General features: G+C 45.9%; 2 protein-coding genes across 2 annotated transcripts; both read left to right on the top strand.

Moving 5' to 3' along the window:
* The first annotated feature begins 889 nt into the window (after window positions 1-889).
* LOC124857001 lies at window positions 890-7126 on the top strand. Its single transcript, XM_047348025.1, has 15 exons — window positions 890-1097; window positions 1703-2240; window positions 2312-2559; window positions 2644-2715; window positions 2843-2883; window positions 2973-3322; window positions 3401-3496; window positions 3584-3908; window positions 3995-4627; window positions 4706-4841; window positions 4938-5147; window positions 5334-5638; window positions 5762-5967; window positions 6053-6295; window positions 6416-7126. The coding sequence occupies exons 2-15, from the start codon at window positions 1705-1707 to the stop codon at window positions 6954-6956; spliced, it is 3942 nt and encodes a 1313-aa protein (XP_047203981.1). The 5' UTR covers window positions 890-1097; window positions 1703-1704; the 3' UTR covers window positions 6957-7126.
* A 2078-nt stretch (window positions 7127-9204) lies between these two features.
* Window positions 9205-15177, top strand: si:ch73-15b2.5 (rho guanine nucleotide exchange factor 19). The gene is made up of 12 exons (XM_047346696.1): window positions 9205-9529; window positions 9607-9753; window positions 9831-9892; window positions 9980-10461; window positions 10535-10695; window positions 10780-10932; window positions 13612-13741; window positions 13824-13898; window positions 14280-14372; window positions 14468-14607; window positions 14700-14858; window positions 14939-15177. The coding sequence occupies exons 1-12, from the start codon at window positions 9363-9365 to the stop codon at window positions 14979-14981; spliced, it is 1812 nt and encodes a 603-aa protein (XP_047202652.1). The 5' UTR covers window positions 9205-9362; the 3' UTR covers window positions 14982-15177.
* Window positions 15178-15622: the final 445 nt, after the last annotated feature.

Genomic DNA, 15622 nt, shown 5'->3' with positions numbered 1-15622 from the left:
CAAGGAATTTGACTCCGGTACACTTTGCTCCCTGGTTTTTGTTTTTGCATTACAGAATATACATATTTACAATGTACAAATATACACATATATAAATAAAAAGGTGTATTTGCAACATCTGTATGCTGTTGTTCTGTACTTTATTGAATGTTCAACAGAGAAACAGCCTGGGGGAAGAAACTGTCTTTGTGGCGGCTGGTTTTAGTAAACAGTGCTCTGTAGCGGCGGCCTGAAGGTAAAACTCTAAACAGTTTGTGTGCAGGGTGTGTGGGGTCTGCAGAGATTTTAGCAGCTCTTTTCTTCACCCTAGACCTGTATAAGTCCTGGATGGATGGAAGGTCAGCCCTGATTATTCTCTCTGCAGTCCTGATTATTCGTTGCAGTCTGCACCTGTCCTGTTTTGTGGATGAGCCAAACCACACTGAGATGGATGAAGACAAGACGGACTGAATGATGGCAGTGTAGAAGATGACCAGCAGCTCCTGTGGAAGGTTGAACTTCTTGAGTTGCCTCAGGAAGTACAGTCTCTGCTGGGCCTTCTTTCGAACAGTGTCTATGTGTGAAGACCATCTCAGGTCCTCAGAGATGGTGGTTAGGAACCTCAAGTGGTCCATAGCCGAAACGGTGTTGGTGAGGATGGTGAGGGGGGTGTATGGGGGTGGTGTTCTCCGACAATCCACCACCATTTCCACAGTCTTGAGTGGGTTGAGTTCAAGGTAGTTCTGACAACACCAGTGTACCAGCTGATCCACCTGCTGTCTGTATGCAGACTCATCACCATCCTGGATCAGACCAATAACAGTGGTGTCGTCTGCAAACTTCAGGAGTTTCACGGACGAGTCCGATGAGGTGCAGTCATTTATGACCTACACAATGAAAAGGGTTGCAGAGAAGAGGGGTGATTGGATAGTGTTCCAGCAGACATTCGCTGACACCCTCCGGAGGCAGGGTAGACTAAGGCACAAAAGGTCATCCTTTGCGCTCCGCCCCCGGATCTTCTCTGTCCCACATGGTCCCAGTTACTTCCAGTTATTGTCTGAGTGAATAACTTCACGACCGGTGCGCTATCGTTTCAAACAACGACGCCGATTCGTCAGGTAATATGTTTTCACGTTGATTAATTTGATCTCGCAATGTTTAGAGTAAAATACGAATATTTGCATCGTTGTTTAAATACGACGACTCGTGAATAAGGTTTCCCGCTATTAGAGGAGCCGCGGTTTAAGAGTTTTTTGCAATATTTTACTCGTAAATCGTAGTGATAGACAACAAACTTAGGCTGTATTGAAGTTAATATTGGAATGAAAAATTCGGCTCACATGAAGAGGAAATCCACTCACGTTTTGTGTTTTTTGAGTTCTGCTACAACTTAATACGAATAAAACGTCTCTTTAATAGACTATCGTTCTTTTTAAAACGTTTTTTTAGTCCGAAAGAGTGATTTAAATGAAGTGATCATGTGCCTGCAACAGTAATAACTGTGCACATTGATTTTCTCATATTAAATGATAATAACAGTCATTTAGTTAACTGTGATGCAAATTCGATGAATCAATAGAAATCAAATTTAATAAATTCAGTTCAAAGATCCCCTCCCCATACTATAATTATGTTCTGTTTATGGTAATCAGAGTTATTAATCCAGCATCTCATATCAGAGTATTTTACTCCCAACTCTATTTATTGTGATGTATTTCTGTAGACATGTATAAGCCTCAGTTCTCCTTCCTGCCTGGGACCAACCACCTGAGGCTTCACGCCAGCAGTGAGGCTGCTGCAGCAGCCCTGCAGGAGAGGAAAGCAAGCAGCAGAGGGAAGCAGCCTGTGAAATCCACCCAGGAGGTGGAGGTCGTGGCACAAGGACGAGTCAGGGCCCTAGGGGGGGATCCCACAGACCCACGCTGCATCCTTAGTCAAATGGAGGTGCAGTTTGGTCTGTACAGGGGACACACCTTCCAGTGGCTGCTGACCCATGATCTCGGCTACACAGCGGGACTGTTGGCGAGCCACGTGGCAGAGCGTGAGGCAGGACACAGCAGCAGCAGCCCCCTGCTGTGCAATAAAGACGCTCTGCTGGAGTATGCACAGCTCTTTGATGAAGTAGCTGCTGCCATAGTGGATAAGAGGAGGACACTGATAGGGGGCACTGATTCAGAGGGCGACCGGCTGGTGGGCTTCAGTGAATACAGCTCCGTCACTTACAGGGAGCTGTATGAAAGCTCAGACCCACAAATAAGCAGGTAGGAATAATTAACTATGTGGTCATTAAAATGTCTGCATAATGTCAAAGCATCACGTCTCCATCTCTCAGCGATAGGAGATGGATCAGGGGGATGCAGGTTCAACATGCTGGCTCCCGACTCAGTCAGGGGAAAACGTATGTGCTGAGGAGGGACAGGGCGCAACAACCTGCTGCATCCTCTGTTGCTTCCACCCCCAGCCCGGCAGCATGCTCCAGCAGGGCCGACAGCCAGGCCAGCTGCACCACGAGGGCTCTTTCACCTTCCCCTCAGCACCAGCCCTCCATTCCAAGGAAGAAGAGAGCCATGGTTATTTACAGTAAGCTCACTGCTGACAGGGGTGGTGTCAATATTATTTTGAAGGGGGCTGTACTGACCTCACTGCTTGTAATCTGCTCCTCAGGTTCCTCGGGGGAAGGTGACGAGCTGATGGTGGAAGCTGCTTCTGCTGTTGAGCAGGAGCTGTCTCCTTCAGGTATGTCTTGCAGCAGGTTTATTTTTCCAACACATTTCATCCTAATGTTACACCTTGATAATGACCGTGCTGGATTCAGTGTCGGTTGCAGCACCTTAATCAGCAGCTCCTCCTCCTCTCCTCACAGCATCTTCCTCTGCTGAAAAACCCAGCGCTTCTGCTGCCCAGGTTGGTTTCAAAAGGCTTTTTAAAGCAAGAAGTTGTTTTCTTCCTTATTTGCAGCAGCAGTTCACAGCATTCCACATGTTGTGTTCCAGGTTGTCCCGTTTGAGTCCTGGAAGAGCAGCCTTCCTCGTGAGCAACAGGAATGGCTGAGCAAAGCCCTGTTTGTCAAGGACTGGACAGGCAGGGCTGTCCTGTCTAATGAGCTGCAACTGTGGTACCACCCACCAGGCCCCCGCCTCATCTACAGCCAGCGTCCCTCCTCACCTGATGCCTTTTTCCAGCGCCCGTTCTTCCTCTGGGCTCCGTATCGCATTTGGCAGTACAGCCTCAAGTGTCCGAGCTGTACACACAAGCTGACGAGCTGTGGCTTGTATAAGACCGTGCGCAGAGTTCTGGACCTTGATGGCTGGTACTACATGGGTACAGAGTACCTGGAGTGCAGGTAAATATCCTGACATTAAAACTATTAATAGGTCACAGCAAAGTAGGACCTGAGACGGCTTCATGTCCATTTTGACAGGTACTGCACAAAGAAGGTGGCTGCTTGGTCCAGGAGTGTGAGGGAGCAGCTGGACTATAGCCACCAGCTGCTCTTCCCTGCTGAGCTGGCGTACAGGTACACCTGATCATAACACAGCTGCTCTTGTGAGAATCTGGGGTGATGAATAACTACGTTTAACAGCTTCTTCTGTTTGTGCTGCAGGCTGTCCTGTGACAAAAAGGTGCTCAGCCAGATGAAGGGGCGAACGCTCGGTAACAGCGCTAACCGGCTTCACTCCTTCCTGGTTAAAAACCACACAGAGGAGTGGATGTCCAGGTGCCTGCTGTACTTGGAGACTTGTGGAAAGTTTCAAGTAGCAGGGGTACATCTGGCTCCTACAGCTCATCCCCTCAGAATGCAGCCTGTACCCACTAGCGGCTGGCTGCTCTCCGCCTATGCCAGAGAGACCTTCAGCCAGATGGAGGAGCTTCAGGCCAGCGTGACATCCATCTTTGGCTCCATCCTGAAGATGGAGTCCACTAAGAAGGTGAGTTTGACCTCATGCTGCCTCCATTCTCAGATGAAGCTAATGTCTACCTTTACTGATGGATGGAAGCCCCCTGTCCTCTGCAGGTCATCAAGAAGTTGGCTGGAGTGGATGATGGGACGGCTCAGTGGATGAGCAGCGTGGGGAACGAGCTGGGTCAGGTTCTGATCTGCGTCGTGACGGCGGGGGAGGGATATGGGCTGCAGGACATGGCCATGGGCCTGCAGAAGCGCTATGAGCTGGCCCGCCGCACCCCCCCTGAAGTCCTGTACGTGGACCGGGACTGCTGCAGGGCGGATGGAGACAGCGGTGCGGCCGCCCCTCTGTTCGCCTCATGGCCACTGCTCGAGATCCGACTGGACATCTGGCACTTCATCCGCAGGCTGGCAGCTGGGGTCACCGCGGAGAGCCACCCTCTCTACCCAGACTTCATGCAGCGCATCTCTGCCTCCATCTTTGAGTGGGACACGGAGGACGTGTCCCGCCTGAAGAGGGCCAAGCAGGCAGAGCAGTCCAGGAGGGGCACCGTGCAGAGCGCCAAGGAGATGGCTCGGCACTGTCGGCGTCGCACCCGTGGGGCACAGGAAACCGGGCGCCTCCTCTCTGAGACCATCCATGACTTCATGGGAGCCACTGACACCATGAACATTCCCCTGCTGGACCAGGCCCGCATGGAGGACATCTGGAGGACGCAGAGGAAGCATGTGGCCTGCATCCAGGTATGTCTGCGCTCTGTGAGTGATTATTAACAGCCCCCCAGGTTCTGCCCCTTAATTATTTGTCTTTAACACATCTAGGATCCTCTGGGTGTCCAGATGTACACCAGGACTGGACAGGTGACCAAAGGAGGGGTGGTTCTCCCCGTATATCGCTGTGCCCGGGGGTCCAAATCTCTGGAGTCGTTCCACCTGCACCTGAACAGGTTCATCCCAGGTAAGTCACTGATGTCAGACTGCTCCCTCTGTGGCTCTCTGATTGTTTTTTTCTGTTTGTGCTAATAAAACCTGTTGTCTCTCCTTCATGCTGCAGGGACATCAGCCAGCGGCTGCCACTTCCAAATGTATCTGTTGGAGGGTTTGGCTCGGTGGAACGAGGAGCGAGCTCAGGCGGTGGTGGGCGCAGAGAAGATGGGGATGAAGTGTTACGTAGGGAAGAAGCAGCACAGTCTCTTCCAGCTGACGCAGCGCTTACTTGGAGTGACGCTGCTTGAGAGCTACAGCAAGCCACTGAAGTATACAGGTAGGACTCAGGAGCTCAGGATAGAAAGCCACAAATGACTGTAGTTCTCTTTATCGGACCAGAAAGCCTCTTAACTCCAGGCTGCAGGACTTTGTATTAAACTTGGCTCTGGAGACAAAAAGTATGCAGCAGTTCTGGCTGACAACCCAGATCCTCCTCATTAAATCTGCTCCTCATCTTCCTCAGGGGAGCTGATCGGGATGAGCTACCTGTACGCTCAGACGGGACAGGAGCTGCAGATATTCCCCGATGACCCAGATGAACCAGATGGCAGTGAGGAGATCGTCTTGGAGGATGATGAGGAGTCAGAGGAAGACAGGCTGCTGGATGTTTTGGGGGAAGATCTGGACGAGGGGTTTAGCGAGCTTGCAGAGGACCCACTGGGCCCATCCCTTCAAACTCCTCCTTTTCAGCCACCATCTGCTCCTGCCATTTCTTCTTCTGGTCATACTCCTCCTCATTCCCTCCAAGGAACATCTGGTGATCAGGAGGTTAGCAGGCATCTTAGCTGTTACTGTTTAATTAAAAGATTATAGTCAGGGTTATCAGCGATGATGCTGTGCTACTCTGCCCTGCTGGGTGCTCATGAGTGAAACTGTACGTCGGCTTTTCAGGTTGCTGTTGGACCTGACGGAACCCCCGGCTACCAGCACGTGGTTCGGCTGGCTCGCAAACTGGTAGAGCTCTGCAGCAAGGGCTACATCAGCAACGCTGAGGTGGAGAAGATTGTAGGTCTCTGGCAAAACCTCCCTGAGGTCGATAAGGGGCCCATAGCGTTTCCTTCACGCTACAAAGATTCCCTGAATAAGGGCATGAAGCGGTGAGTGTTTGCAGAAAGATGCAGAATCACTCAACTTCCACTCTTACTGTAGCAGTCTTCTGATCTTTCCTCATTAATCTTCCAGCTGCGTCGCCGGAAGTGGTCCCGCCTCGTGGCCCGACGCCAGCCGCCTGGTGGAGGCCATCTTCAAGGAGCTGTGTGCCCTGTACCCAGGAAGCAGGAGGGTGGAGGGTGCAGTAATCAGCCAGTGGACTTTGGTCTTAAGGGACTACAACTCCATCAGAAACGTGGTCCTCAGCCATCCGGCCCTCAAGACCAGGACCACCCTCCAGCTGTTCGCCGTAAACCAGAGCACCCTCTCTCAGTGGTACAATTCAGATTTAAATTTTTGTTTTACACTTCATCAGCATCTGTACAGAACATGGCTCCAACATGAGCTATTTTACTGTTGAGGCTGGACACTAACAGCTCAGTTTTTACCGTGTAGGTACAGGAAGTTGACGGCCATAGATGAGAGGACCACCCTCATGGCTGGTGTTGCCCCACTCCAGGCTCCTACAGAGGCGAAAGAGTCTTTGTTGCCTGCCAAGGAGCTCCAGGAACCCCAGCCTGTTCCCAGCACCTCCTCAGTCTTCAGGAACCTGCAGCCGCTTGAGACCAGGGAGAAGGAGGCCAGAGCAGGCCCTTCAGAGACGCCCTCCATTTCTGCACCATCCACCAGCTCCTCCACACAGGATGCTGCTCCCCCTCTCCCCACCACAGCACACGCAACGGCCCACACCACCCATGTTCCGAAGTCCACAGCATGGAACAGGAAAAAAATCCAACAGCTGCAAGAGGCGGCAGCCAAGGAGGGGGTGACCCTTAAAGTCAGAGCTCCCTCCATTAATATCTGCCGCCACTGTGGGATTCGAAAAATTAGGCAGACGGGCCACAGACTGCTGATGAAGGCCAGTGGGGAGAGGGTGAACTACTGCCCCATGGCTGCCAAGGGACAGCGTCCAGAGGAGTGGCTGGCCTCTCTCTGACCATTGTAAATAGTTTCATTTGTACATAGTTTAGTTTGTATATAGTTTCAATATTTTTAAATACTTTCTGTGTTAAATAATTGTATTTGTTGTTCTCAGTGCAATCACATGTTACATGTCAGTTTAATTGGTTGAATAGTTTCAAAATGAATAAAACATTGAATTTTGCAGATGCGTCTTTAATTGTTGTGGCTATTTTGAAATGCTGTGTGTGCAACATGAGACTAAAGTAAGTCAATTCTGAATTAAGTTTTTGCTGAACTTTTAAAAGTAATTTGACCTTAACACACATGTTTCATCTGCTCTATTAAGGGGAAATAAACAGAATCATTTGATGTAAAGACAAGTAACAACACCAGAGTGGTCCCTGTGACATCTAACAGTTCACGTGAGGTGGAATGTTTTGGCTCCGCCAGCAGGCCTTGGTCTCGCATCAAAAGCTTGGTCTTAGAGGCACTCATCTTATTCACACCTTCAGTGGCTGGAAGTGGGCAGGACTTACTGCACTGGATGCTTATTGTTAGACAAATTGGAAGGTGAGGATGCAAATTAGGATGGGAAAGCAATGCAAAACATGCCAGCTGAAGCATTAGTGCTCTTCTAGAGAACCAAAACCACTTGTGTTGTCCTTTTGCAACAATGAAGACAAGCAGGGAGCGTCGCCAATATAGGAGGGAGGCTGCCGGAAAGTCGTACAGACTTCCTGCTGACATCAGGTTTCAGCGTCCCTTCTGGCCTCCTCTGAGGAAAGACGGACAGAACGAGAAGGAGAGAAAACAATGTAAGGATCTCATTTCCTCTGAGGAGTAAGAATGAACAAATATGTCACAATTTCTGATTCTGTACTATGCTTTCATGCAGGAAAGGCTGCAATGGTCAGAGACAGGAGGGAGATGGAGGCCTTTCAGCAGGAGCTGGAGAAGACCAGGATGAAGGTGGAAGACACTGGGAGGCTGAAGATGATGGAGTCTTGATCCACCCCCAGAAGCTCTCATCCTATAACAGGTTGGTACAGCAGCTCTTTTACAAACAAACATAAAAACATGCATATATCAACCCCAGTCAGACACAGTCACACTAACAGCAAAAATAACAATCTGCTGCACTTTTCCAGGACAAAGCAACACAGCAGCTCCAGCACTTGACGCGGCTGCTGACAACATTACCGGGCCTGACCTCCGGCATTTCAGGGACCCGTGTCACCTCAGGACTCCCAGAAAATCTGCAGAGCCTCTTGTCTGCACTGCATGTGGCAAGTCCACAAATGAGGCTGGGCACTTTGTTCACAGAACTAAGGTTTTCTGTGAGTCCACCTCAGATGGGGTCAGCCTGCTGGACTGGATCAAGGCTAACAGGCTGAGGGTCACCAGGTGGCGGTGGAACGTGCAGCAAGAGGTCATGGAGGCAGGTGTGCCTGCTTTGACGAGAAAAAAAGAGCATCTGCACCAAGTGCCACAGGAGGTTGACCAGAGAGACGAGACACAGCAGGTATAAGGCCCATTTCTTCTGTGAGGCCACTGACCCCTCGGGTCTTACAGTAGACCAGTGGCTAAAAGAGCAGAGAAGCGGAAAAGGATGGAGGAGAGGCAGGGACAGAAATAAAGAGAAAGGAGAGTGTTAAAAGTGTTGTGTTGTGAGTTTAATTGTATTTAGTTTTCAGATTTTGCGTGTTTTTTGAATATCCTTCTGTATATGTATAGTGTTTATGTTCTTCGTGTTTATAAGTATGTAAACTTAATAAAACGTTTGCTTTCAAAAACTATTTTCCTTTGCTGATGACGTAGGAATCTGAAACCATTTCAATGTTTACAGTAGGACAGGAATAACGTGTCTTAAATGGTAATTAATGCCACCAAGAAGCAGGGTGGGCGGGTGTGACAGGCCATGGATGACTGCAGGAAAACATGAAACTATTGCTCCACCTGGCCCCTAGGGGGCCCCCTAGGGTGCATTATATGAAAATGAATTGAATTTTTTGAGATGAGATTTGTTGTAATTTAGTACTATATAAATAAACTGAATTTAACTGAATTAATGATGGAAATTACTCTGATGTCTCTGACATATGTGCCTCTGTTTAAAGAAGGAATACTCCTCCTTTGCCGCCTCATTGTCGCTTCTGTCCGGGTCATCCACCCTCTGACTGATAAGGAGCGCAGCCAGTCCAACAGGGCATTTCGGGGACTGCATTTGATTAAGCAGGAGGAAAAGTCACACCTGCTTCTGCTTTCTGTGATTGCTGTCTGGAGCTAAGATTGAACTCGTGGTTAAAAGTCTATTTAGTCTGATTGGTTCTGTTGTGGTTGTAGGCTGTGTCCATAGTTCTAATTCAGGTAGAGTTTAGAAACTTGTTCTTAAGGCCTGAACACTGTTGTGTGAGAAGTTTTAGCCCCACATTCAGTCATTATGTCTTTTAATGTCAGAGTCGACTCCATGTATAGCTTTAAAATAGATAATACATCCAATCTGGAGTATGATTTGAAGCCTGGCAATGGAATTCCTGTTGGGTTTTCTAATGTGGAAAATGACTTACATGGAAGAAGTGGTACCACTAACCATCCTGAGGATTACAGGTGAGGTCTAAACCATGCGTGAAAGAAGCAGACTTGAGTAATGCAAGATTTTTGATTGTGGCATGTATTCTTGTTAGTCCTCAGCTAGATTTGTCTTCAGCTCTGAAACCTACCCCACTGGACCAGTCATGGGATTTGCAAAGTCCTTCAGTTGGCTTATACCCTTGCCTTGAACCTCAAGAGGATGAGTTGTCTTTGCCAGATCCGGATAGTCTGGAAGAAGGGTGATTGAGGGTGTAAAATCTCTACTTTGTTTTGACACAAATTTTTTTACCTAATGTGGCCTCTTTAATAATTCCAGGGAAGCAAGTTCAGATGAGGAATTGCCGTGTATGACATTCCAGTCAAAGTACATTAATATTTGTGAGTTAAAATCTTTCTCTTGTGTAGATTCTATATAACAATGAAAAGCTGCTTTCTTTTTTCCCTCACCTTTGCTTTTCCTTGCAGTCCCACTGTATCAGGAATACTCGCTACAGGCCATCAGAGGTGAGGTGGGGAAACTCAAAGATGGGTTTGTGTCTGACCTGTTAAAATCTGGGTCTTTTCATGGTCTGCGTTCATCTTCGACGCCTAGAGACAATTTGGAGGCTGCATCTTCTTATCTGACACCTGATTCAAACTCCTCATCTCCAACTAATTTTCACGGCCGGCGGTCTGCTGTGAGACGCCACAGTCACTGTGGAGTTGTGTCCCCTAATCAGTCTCCTAATTCATCCTTCGCTGAGCCTTGTTTTCATGAGCGAGCTGCTTCTTTGAGCTCCAGCAGGCGTCTGGAGTATAAAACTCCTGAGATTTGCATTGAAGAGCCATCCCCAACTCCACCTCCCAGTATTAAGTTGACTTCTTGCATGCTCTGGCAAGACTTGGAAGAGGTGAAAGCATCTGGTCTGCTTAACATCATAACACCCAAAGAGATCAGCCTTCAGGAGGTGCGTGGCTTAAAATACTAGATCAAATCATTGCAACAGATTTATAATTGACTCATTGTCCTTGCTTTAAAAGTCTATGTTTGAGCTGATCGGCTCTGAAGTGTCTTACCTGAAGAGCCTCGGAGTGGTCGTCAATCATTTCTGTGCATCAAAGGAGCTGAAGAAGACCATGTGTGAAATGGAGCATTGTACTGTGTTTTACAACATTCGCCATGTGATGGAAGCAAATTCAAAGTGAGTTCCTTAGATACGACAGGGCTGTCTTACTTTCAGCCAGTATGAATGACGGTTTACATGTTGAACTGGTGTCTTTCAAAGATTCCTTCTGGACCTGGAAGCTCGACTGGGCGAGAGCCTGATAATATTTCAAGTTGGTGACATTGTGCTGCAGCACTGTGGAAACTTTCAGCAACACTATGTGCCATATGTGAGCAACATGACATACCAGGAGACCACTGTCAACCAGCTGATGTAAGCATGTTGATGCAATTGGGTGAACTGGATATGGACAATATCTTGTCTATAGTACAGGTCCTTCTCAAAAAATTAGCATATTGTGATAAAGTTCATTATTTTCTATAATGTAATGATGAAAATTTAATATTCATATATTTTAGATTCATTGCACATTAACTGAAATATTTCAGGTCTTTTATTGTCTTAATACGGATGATTTTGGCATACAGCTCATGAAAACCCAAAATTCCTATCTCACAAAATTAGCATATTTCATCCGACCAATAAAAGAAAAGTGTTTTTAATACAAAAAACGTCAACCTTCAAATAAATCATGTACAGTTATGCACTCAATACTTGGTCGGGAATCCTTTTGCAGAAATGACTGCTTCAATGCGGCGTGGCATGGAGGCAATCAGCCTGTGGCACTGCTGAGGTCTTATGGAGGCCCAGGATGCTTCGATAGCGGCCTTTAGCTCACCCAGAGTGTTGGGTCTTGAGTCTCTCAACGTTCTCTTCACAATATCCCACAGATTCTCTATGGGGTTCAGGTCAGGAGAGTTGGCAGGCCAATTGAGCACAGTGATACCATGGTCAGTAAACCATTTACCAGTGGTTTTGACACTGTGAGCAGGTGCCAGGTCGTGCTGAAAAATGAAATCTTCATCTCCATAAAGCTTTTCAGCAGATGGAAGCATGAAGTGCTCCAAAATCTCCTGATAGCTAGCTGCATTGACCCTGCCCTTGATAAAACGCAGTGGACCAACACCAGCAGCTGACACGGCACCCCAGACCATCACTGACTGTGGGTACTTGACACTGGACTTCTGGCATTTTGGCATTTCCTTCTCCCCAGTCTTCCTCCAGACTCTAGCACCTTGATTTCTGAATGACATGCAGAATTTGGTTTCATCCGAAAAAAGTACTTTGGACCACCGAGCAACAGTCCAGTGCTGCTTCTTTGTAGCCCAGGTCAGGCGCTTCTGCCGCTGTTTCTGGTTCAAAAGTGGCTTGACCTGGGGAATGCGGCACCTGTAGCCCATTTCCTGCACACGCCTGTGCACGGTGGCTCTGGATGTTTCTACTCCAGACTCAGTCCACTGCTTCTGCAGGTCCCCCAAGGTCTGGAATCGGCCCTTCTCCACAATCTTCCTCAGGGTCCGGTCACCTCTTCTCGTTGTGCAGCGTTTTCTGCCACACTTTTTCCTTCCCACAGACTTCCCACTGAGGTGCCTTGATACAGCACTCTGGGAACAGCCTATTTGTTCAGAAGTTTCTTTCTGTGTCTTACCCTCTTGCTTGAGGGTGTCAATAGTGGCCTTCTGGACAGCAGTCAGGTCGGCAGTCTTACCCATGATTGGGGTTTTGAGTGATGAACCAGGCTGGGAGTTTTAAAGGCCTCAGGAATCTTTTGCAGGTGTTTAGAGTTAACTCGTTGATTCAGATGATTAGGTTCATAGCTCGTTTAGAGACCCTTTTAATGATATGCTAATTTTGTGAGATAGGAATTTTGGGTTTTCATGAGCTGTATGCCAAAATCATCCGTATTAAGACAATAAAAGACCTGAAATATTTCAGTTAGTGTGCAATGAATCTAAAATATATGAATGTTAAATTTTCATCATGACATTATGGAAAATAATGAACTTTATCACAATATGCTAATATTTTGAGAAGGACCTGTATACTGGGGAAAGAAATTGATAGGAATCGCTCGGCCTCCAAGTTCAGATTACAAGTAAAAGTAAATGTGTACTTAGTACTACAATTTGAGATGCTAAATCTACAGGTGCATCTGAATAAATTGGAAGATTATTGCAAAGGTGATTTAGTTCAATCATTCAAACCAAAGTGAAAGTATAGGTATCTAATACTTAGTCAGGGCTTCTCTTTCAGAGGTATTAAGGAGCTTGGGTTCCTTAATAGCGGCATTTAGCTCATCTGCATTGTTGGATCTGGTTAGTCGTCTTCCGCTTGACACTCTTCATGGAGTCTCTGGCATTTAGTTTGCTGGCTAACTAAATACAGGGACACCATTGTCATTAAAGCAGGTATTGGTACTTTTGGCTAGTGCCAAGTGTGTACTATACAATGAAATCAGCATCTTTTGTGAAACTTGTCGGCAGAGGCAAACATGAGGTGCTCTAAAGATCCTGGTAAACTGCAGCACCGACTTTAGACTATAAAACATGCTGGACAAACACCAACAGATGAAATACCTCCCTAAATCACCAGATTCCTAAAACACCAGATTCATACACACTGTGAACAGCCAACAACTTCACCAATCGTGCTTTGTGGCTTTTCTGTCTGCTGGGGAACTGATAAGTCGATATTCTCGATGATTTCCTCTAGACAAAACCTCTAGACTGCTTAACTTTCGTTGATAAAACCCCAGAGTTCTGTTATAGAAAATAACAGGTGGACTGTTGACACCAAACCTGACTGAAATGAACACACTAAGGCATGTACATTGTTTGAATTTAACAAGACTCTACTTTAAGATGCATCTAAACTGGATCTCTTGAAGTAACCTATTGAATGTTTAAGGATCTTCTCCAAGTTTTTTTATTTGATGCCAAACATTTTTTTTTTACTTGATATAGAAGTGTCTCAAAATACTGACTCAGATTTGAAGTACTATGAACATCTGATGTCATTGCACATAACTGGGCCGATCTTACCTTCCTTTAGGCAGCAAAACAAATACTTTGTGTATGCGTTAAAGAAACTTGAGAGTGACCCAGTCTGTCAGAAACAGAGACTCAAATCATTCCTGGTTCTCCCATTCCAGAGAATAACACGCATCAAACTTCTACTGGAGGTAACGCTTAATATGGTTTCATAATGAATGCCTTATTGCTTTGAGTATGCATGGTTTACTTTTCAAACCCCCTTTATTTCAGAGCATCCTGAAAGTGACTGAGCCAGAGTCTGAAGTGGCTTCAAATCTTAAAAAGGCAATAAAGGGCATTCATGAGGTACTGATATTTATCACTACTTGTAAATGGGTTTTTTTCTCTTTTTTGCCTTTTCCTTGATTGTCTTATTCCATATCTTAATATAATCAAAAAGCAAAATGCATATTTTATTCCACAATGAAATTATCTACATACTGCTGTAAACAAAGTAACTCCATGGTCTATAGGCTGATCCTAATACCCACTAATCAGCAGGCCAAAGATCATAACTGGACACTGTTCATTTCCTTTTAGATTGTATGAAATAAAACAATTGTATAAACATTCATTAAAGAAGTCTGTCAAAATGGAAGTACTGTCCTTTTTTAAAGATTTTTAGGTACTGCCACTTTAACACAACAAAACATCTGAGATCCCATTTCTGCTTTCCTGCCCTAAAAGATTGTGCTGGAGTGTGACCAGAAGATGGAAAGGAGGAAACGTTTGGAGGAACTTGTCAGCCTGGAAGTGCTGATGGACTTTAGTGACATTAAGGTATGGTGGTGTCCTCCCCCCCAACTCTTCGCAGAATTCATAATGGACCCCGTGCCTGACGCAGTAAACTCTGAATGAATCTCTTTCCATACCAGTCGGTTCCTCTAGTGATAAGCACACGTTTTCTGATCCACCACGGACCCCTGGCCACTGTGGGGACTTATGGTTCAAAAGTGTCAATTGTCAGGATCTACCTCCACCTCTTCAATGACCTCTTGATCATCTCCTCGAAAAAGTACTGTACACACATTTCTAGGGCTTTATTTTTTTTTTTTTAAGTTTGTGTTTTTACCTGAATAAGACCACCCTGTGTTCTGTCACTTCCAGGTATCAGCGGTTCATTGTGCTGGATTTAGTCCTCTTTCCTGAACATGTGACTGTTCTGCAGAATAAAGTTCTGGGACTTCCTCCGGACTCCTTCCTGTTAAATCTGTCTCAGAGTCAGATAGGACCTCCGACTGCCATGATACTGATTGCAAATGGAAGGTAAAATGGGGGCAAACTTCTATATTTTCAAAAGCTGGCAGTAGTGAATTATTACTTTTTTTTTTTTTTTTTTTTTGCAGCTTCGAAAAGGAAGTATGGATAAAGGCATTTTCTAAGAAGTGATGGTGGGATTTGGATTGTTTTTAAACGAAAAGATGCATCTTATTGTACATTTTTGGAGTCGTTATCCTTTTGACATTAAGTTCAAAGTTCTATCACACTGGTGTGCACTTATTGAATCATGGCCCTTTTTTGAGAAATGTTCAACATAATCTTAGTGAAATTTTTGTACTTTCAACATTAAAGTTTAGAACTTTAACCAATGCATTTATGAATGATTTTATTAGCTGAGTAAATCTGCTGAATGTCTCAAATGCTATAACAATTTAGTAAAATCTCACTGTTTTTTTTTTTTTTAAAGCCTTTTTCACATCTTGAACTTTTCAGAGCTTTCAAATCTAGAAAGCCTTGTTTTCTACACAAGTTCCCACACCAATGTTTCTGTTCTGGTCCTCCTGACCCACTGTTCACATTTTCTACTTGAACACCCCTTTTGACATGAAGGGTCAATGACCTATTAAGTCTGAAACTCAAACCTTGGAACTAGGTGTAGGATTCGGGGGGGATGCCTGAAGCATCCAGGGCACTGTTGCTGATGTCTAAGAAGCACTATGAAGGGGACGTTACTTGATTTTCATTACTTGATATCCATTTAAGAACTGTATTTTAAGCTTTTCAATTAAATGTTTAACTTATAGATCCAT

Source organism: Girardinichthys multiradiatus, chromosome 20 (assembly GCF_021462225.1).
Source record: "Girardinichthys multiradiatus isolate DD_20200921_A chromosome 20, DD_fGirMul_XY1, whole genome shotgun sequence".
Taxonomy (NCBI): domain Eukaryota; kingdom Metazoa; phylum Chordata; class Actinopteri; order Cyprinodontiformes; family Goodeidae; genus Girardinichthys; species Girardinichthys multiradiatus.
This window is presented reverse-complemented; position numbering and strand designations above follow the sequence as displayed.

Bases quoted from the DNA above. Each gene is read 5' to 3' on its own strand.
- si:ch73-15b2.5 (XM_047346696.1), top strand. From the start codon at position 9,363: ATGTCTTTTAATGTCAGAGTCGACTCCATGTATAGCTTTAAAATAGAT. The intron at 10,462-10,534 runs GTGCGTGGCTTA...TTGCTTTAAAAG, and splicing joins AAGAGATCAGCCTTCAGGAG to TCTATGTTTGAGCTGATCGG. The intron at 13,742-13,823 runs GTAACGCTTAAT...CCTTTATTTCAG, and splicing joins GCATCAAACTTCTACTGGAG to AGCATCCTGAAAGTGACTGA.
- LOC124857001 (XM_047348025.1), top strand. From the start codon at position 1,705: ATGTATAAGCCTCAGTTCTCCTTCCTGCCTGGGACCAACCACCTGAGG. The intron at 2,560-2,643 runs GTAAGCTCACTG...TCTGCTCCTCAG, and splicing joins GAGAGCCATGGTTATTTACA to GTTCCTCGGGGGAAGGTGAC. The intron at 3,909-3,994 runs GTGAGTTTGACC...TGTCCTCTGCAG, and splicing joins AGATGGAGTCCACTAAGAAG to GTCATCAAGAAGTTGGCTGG.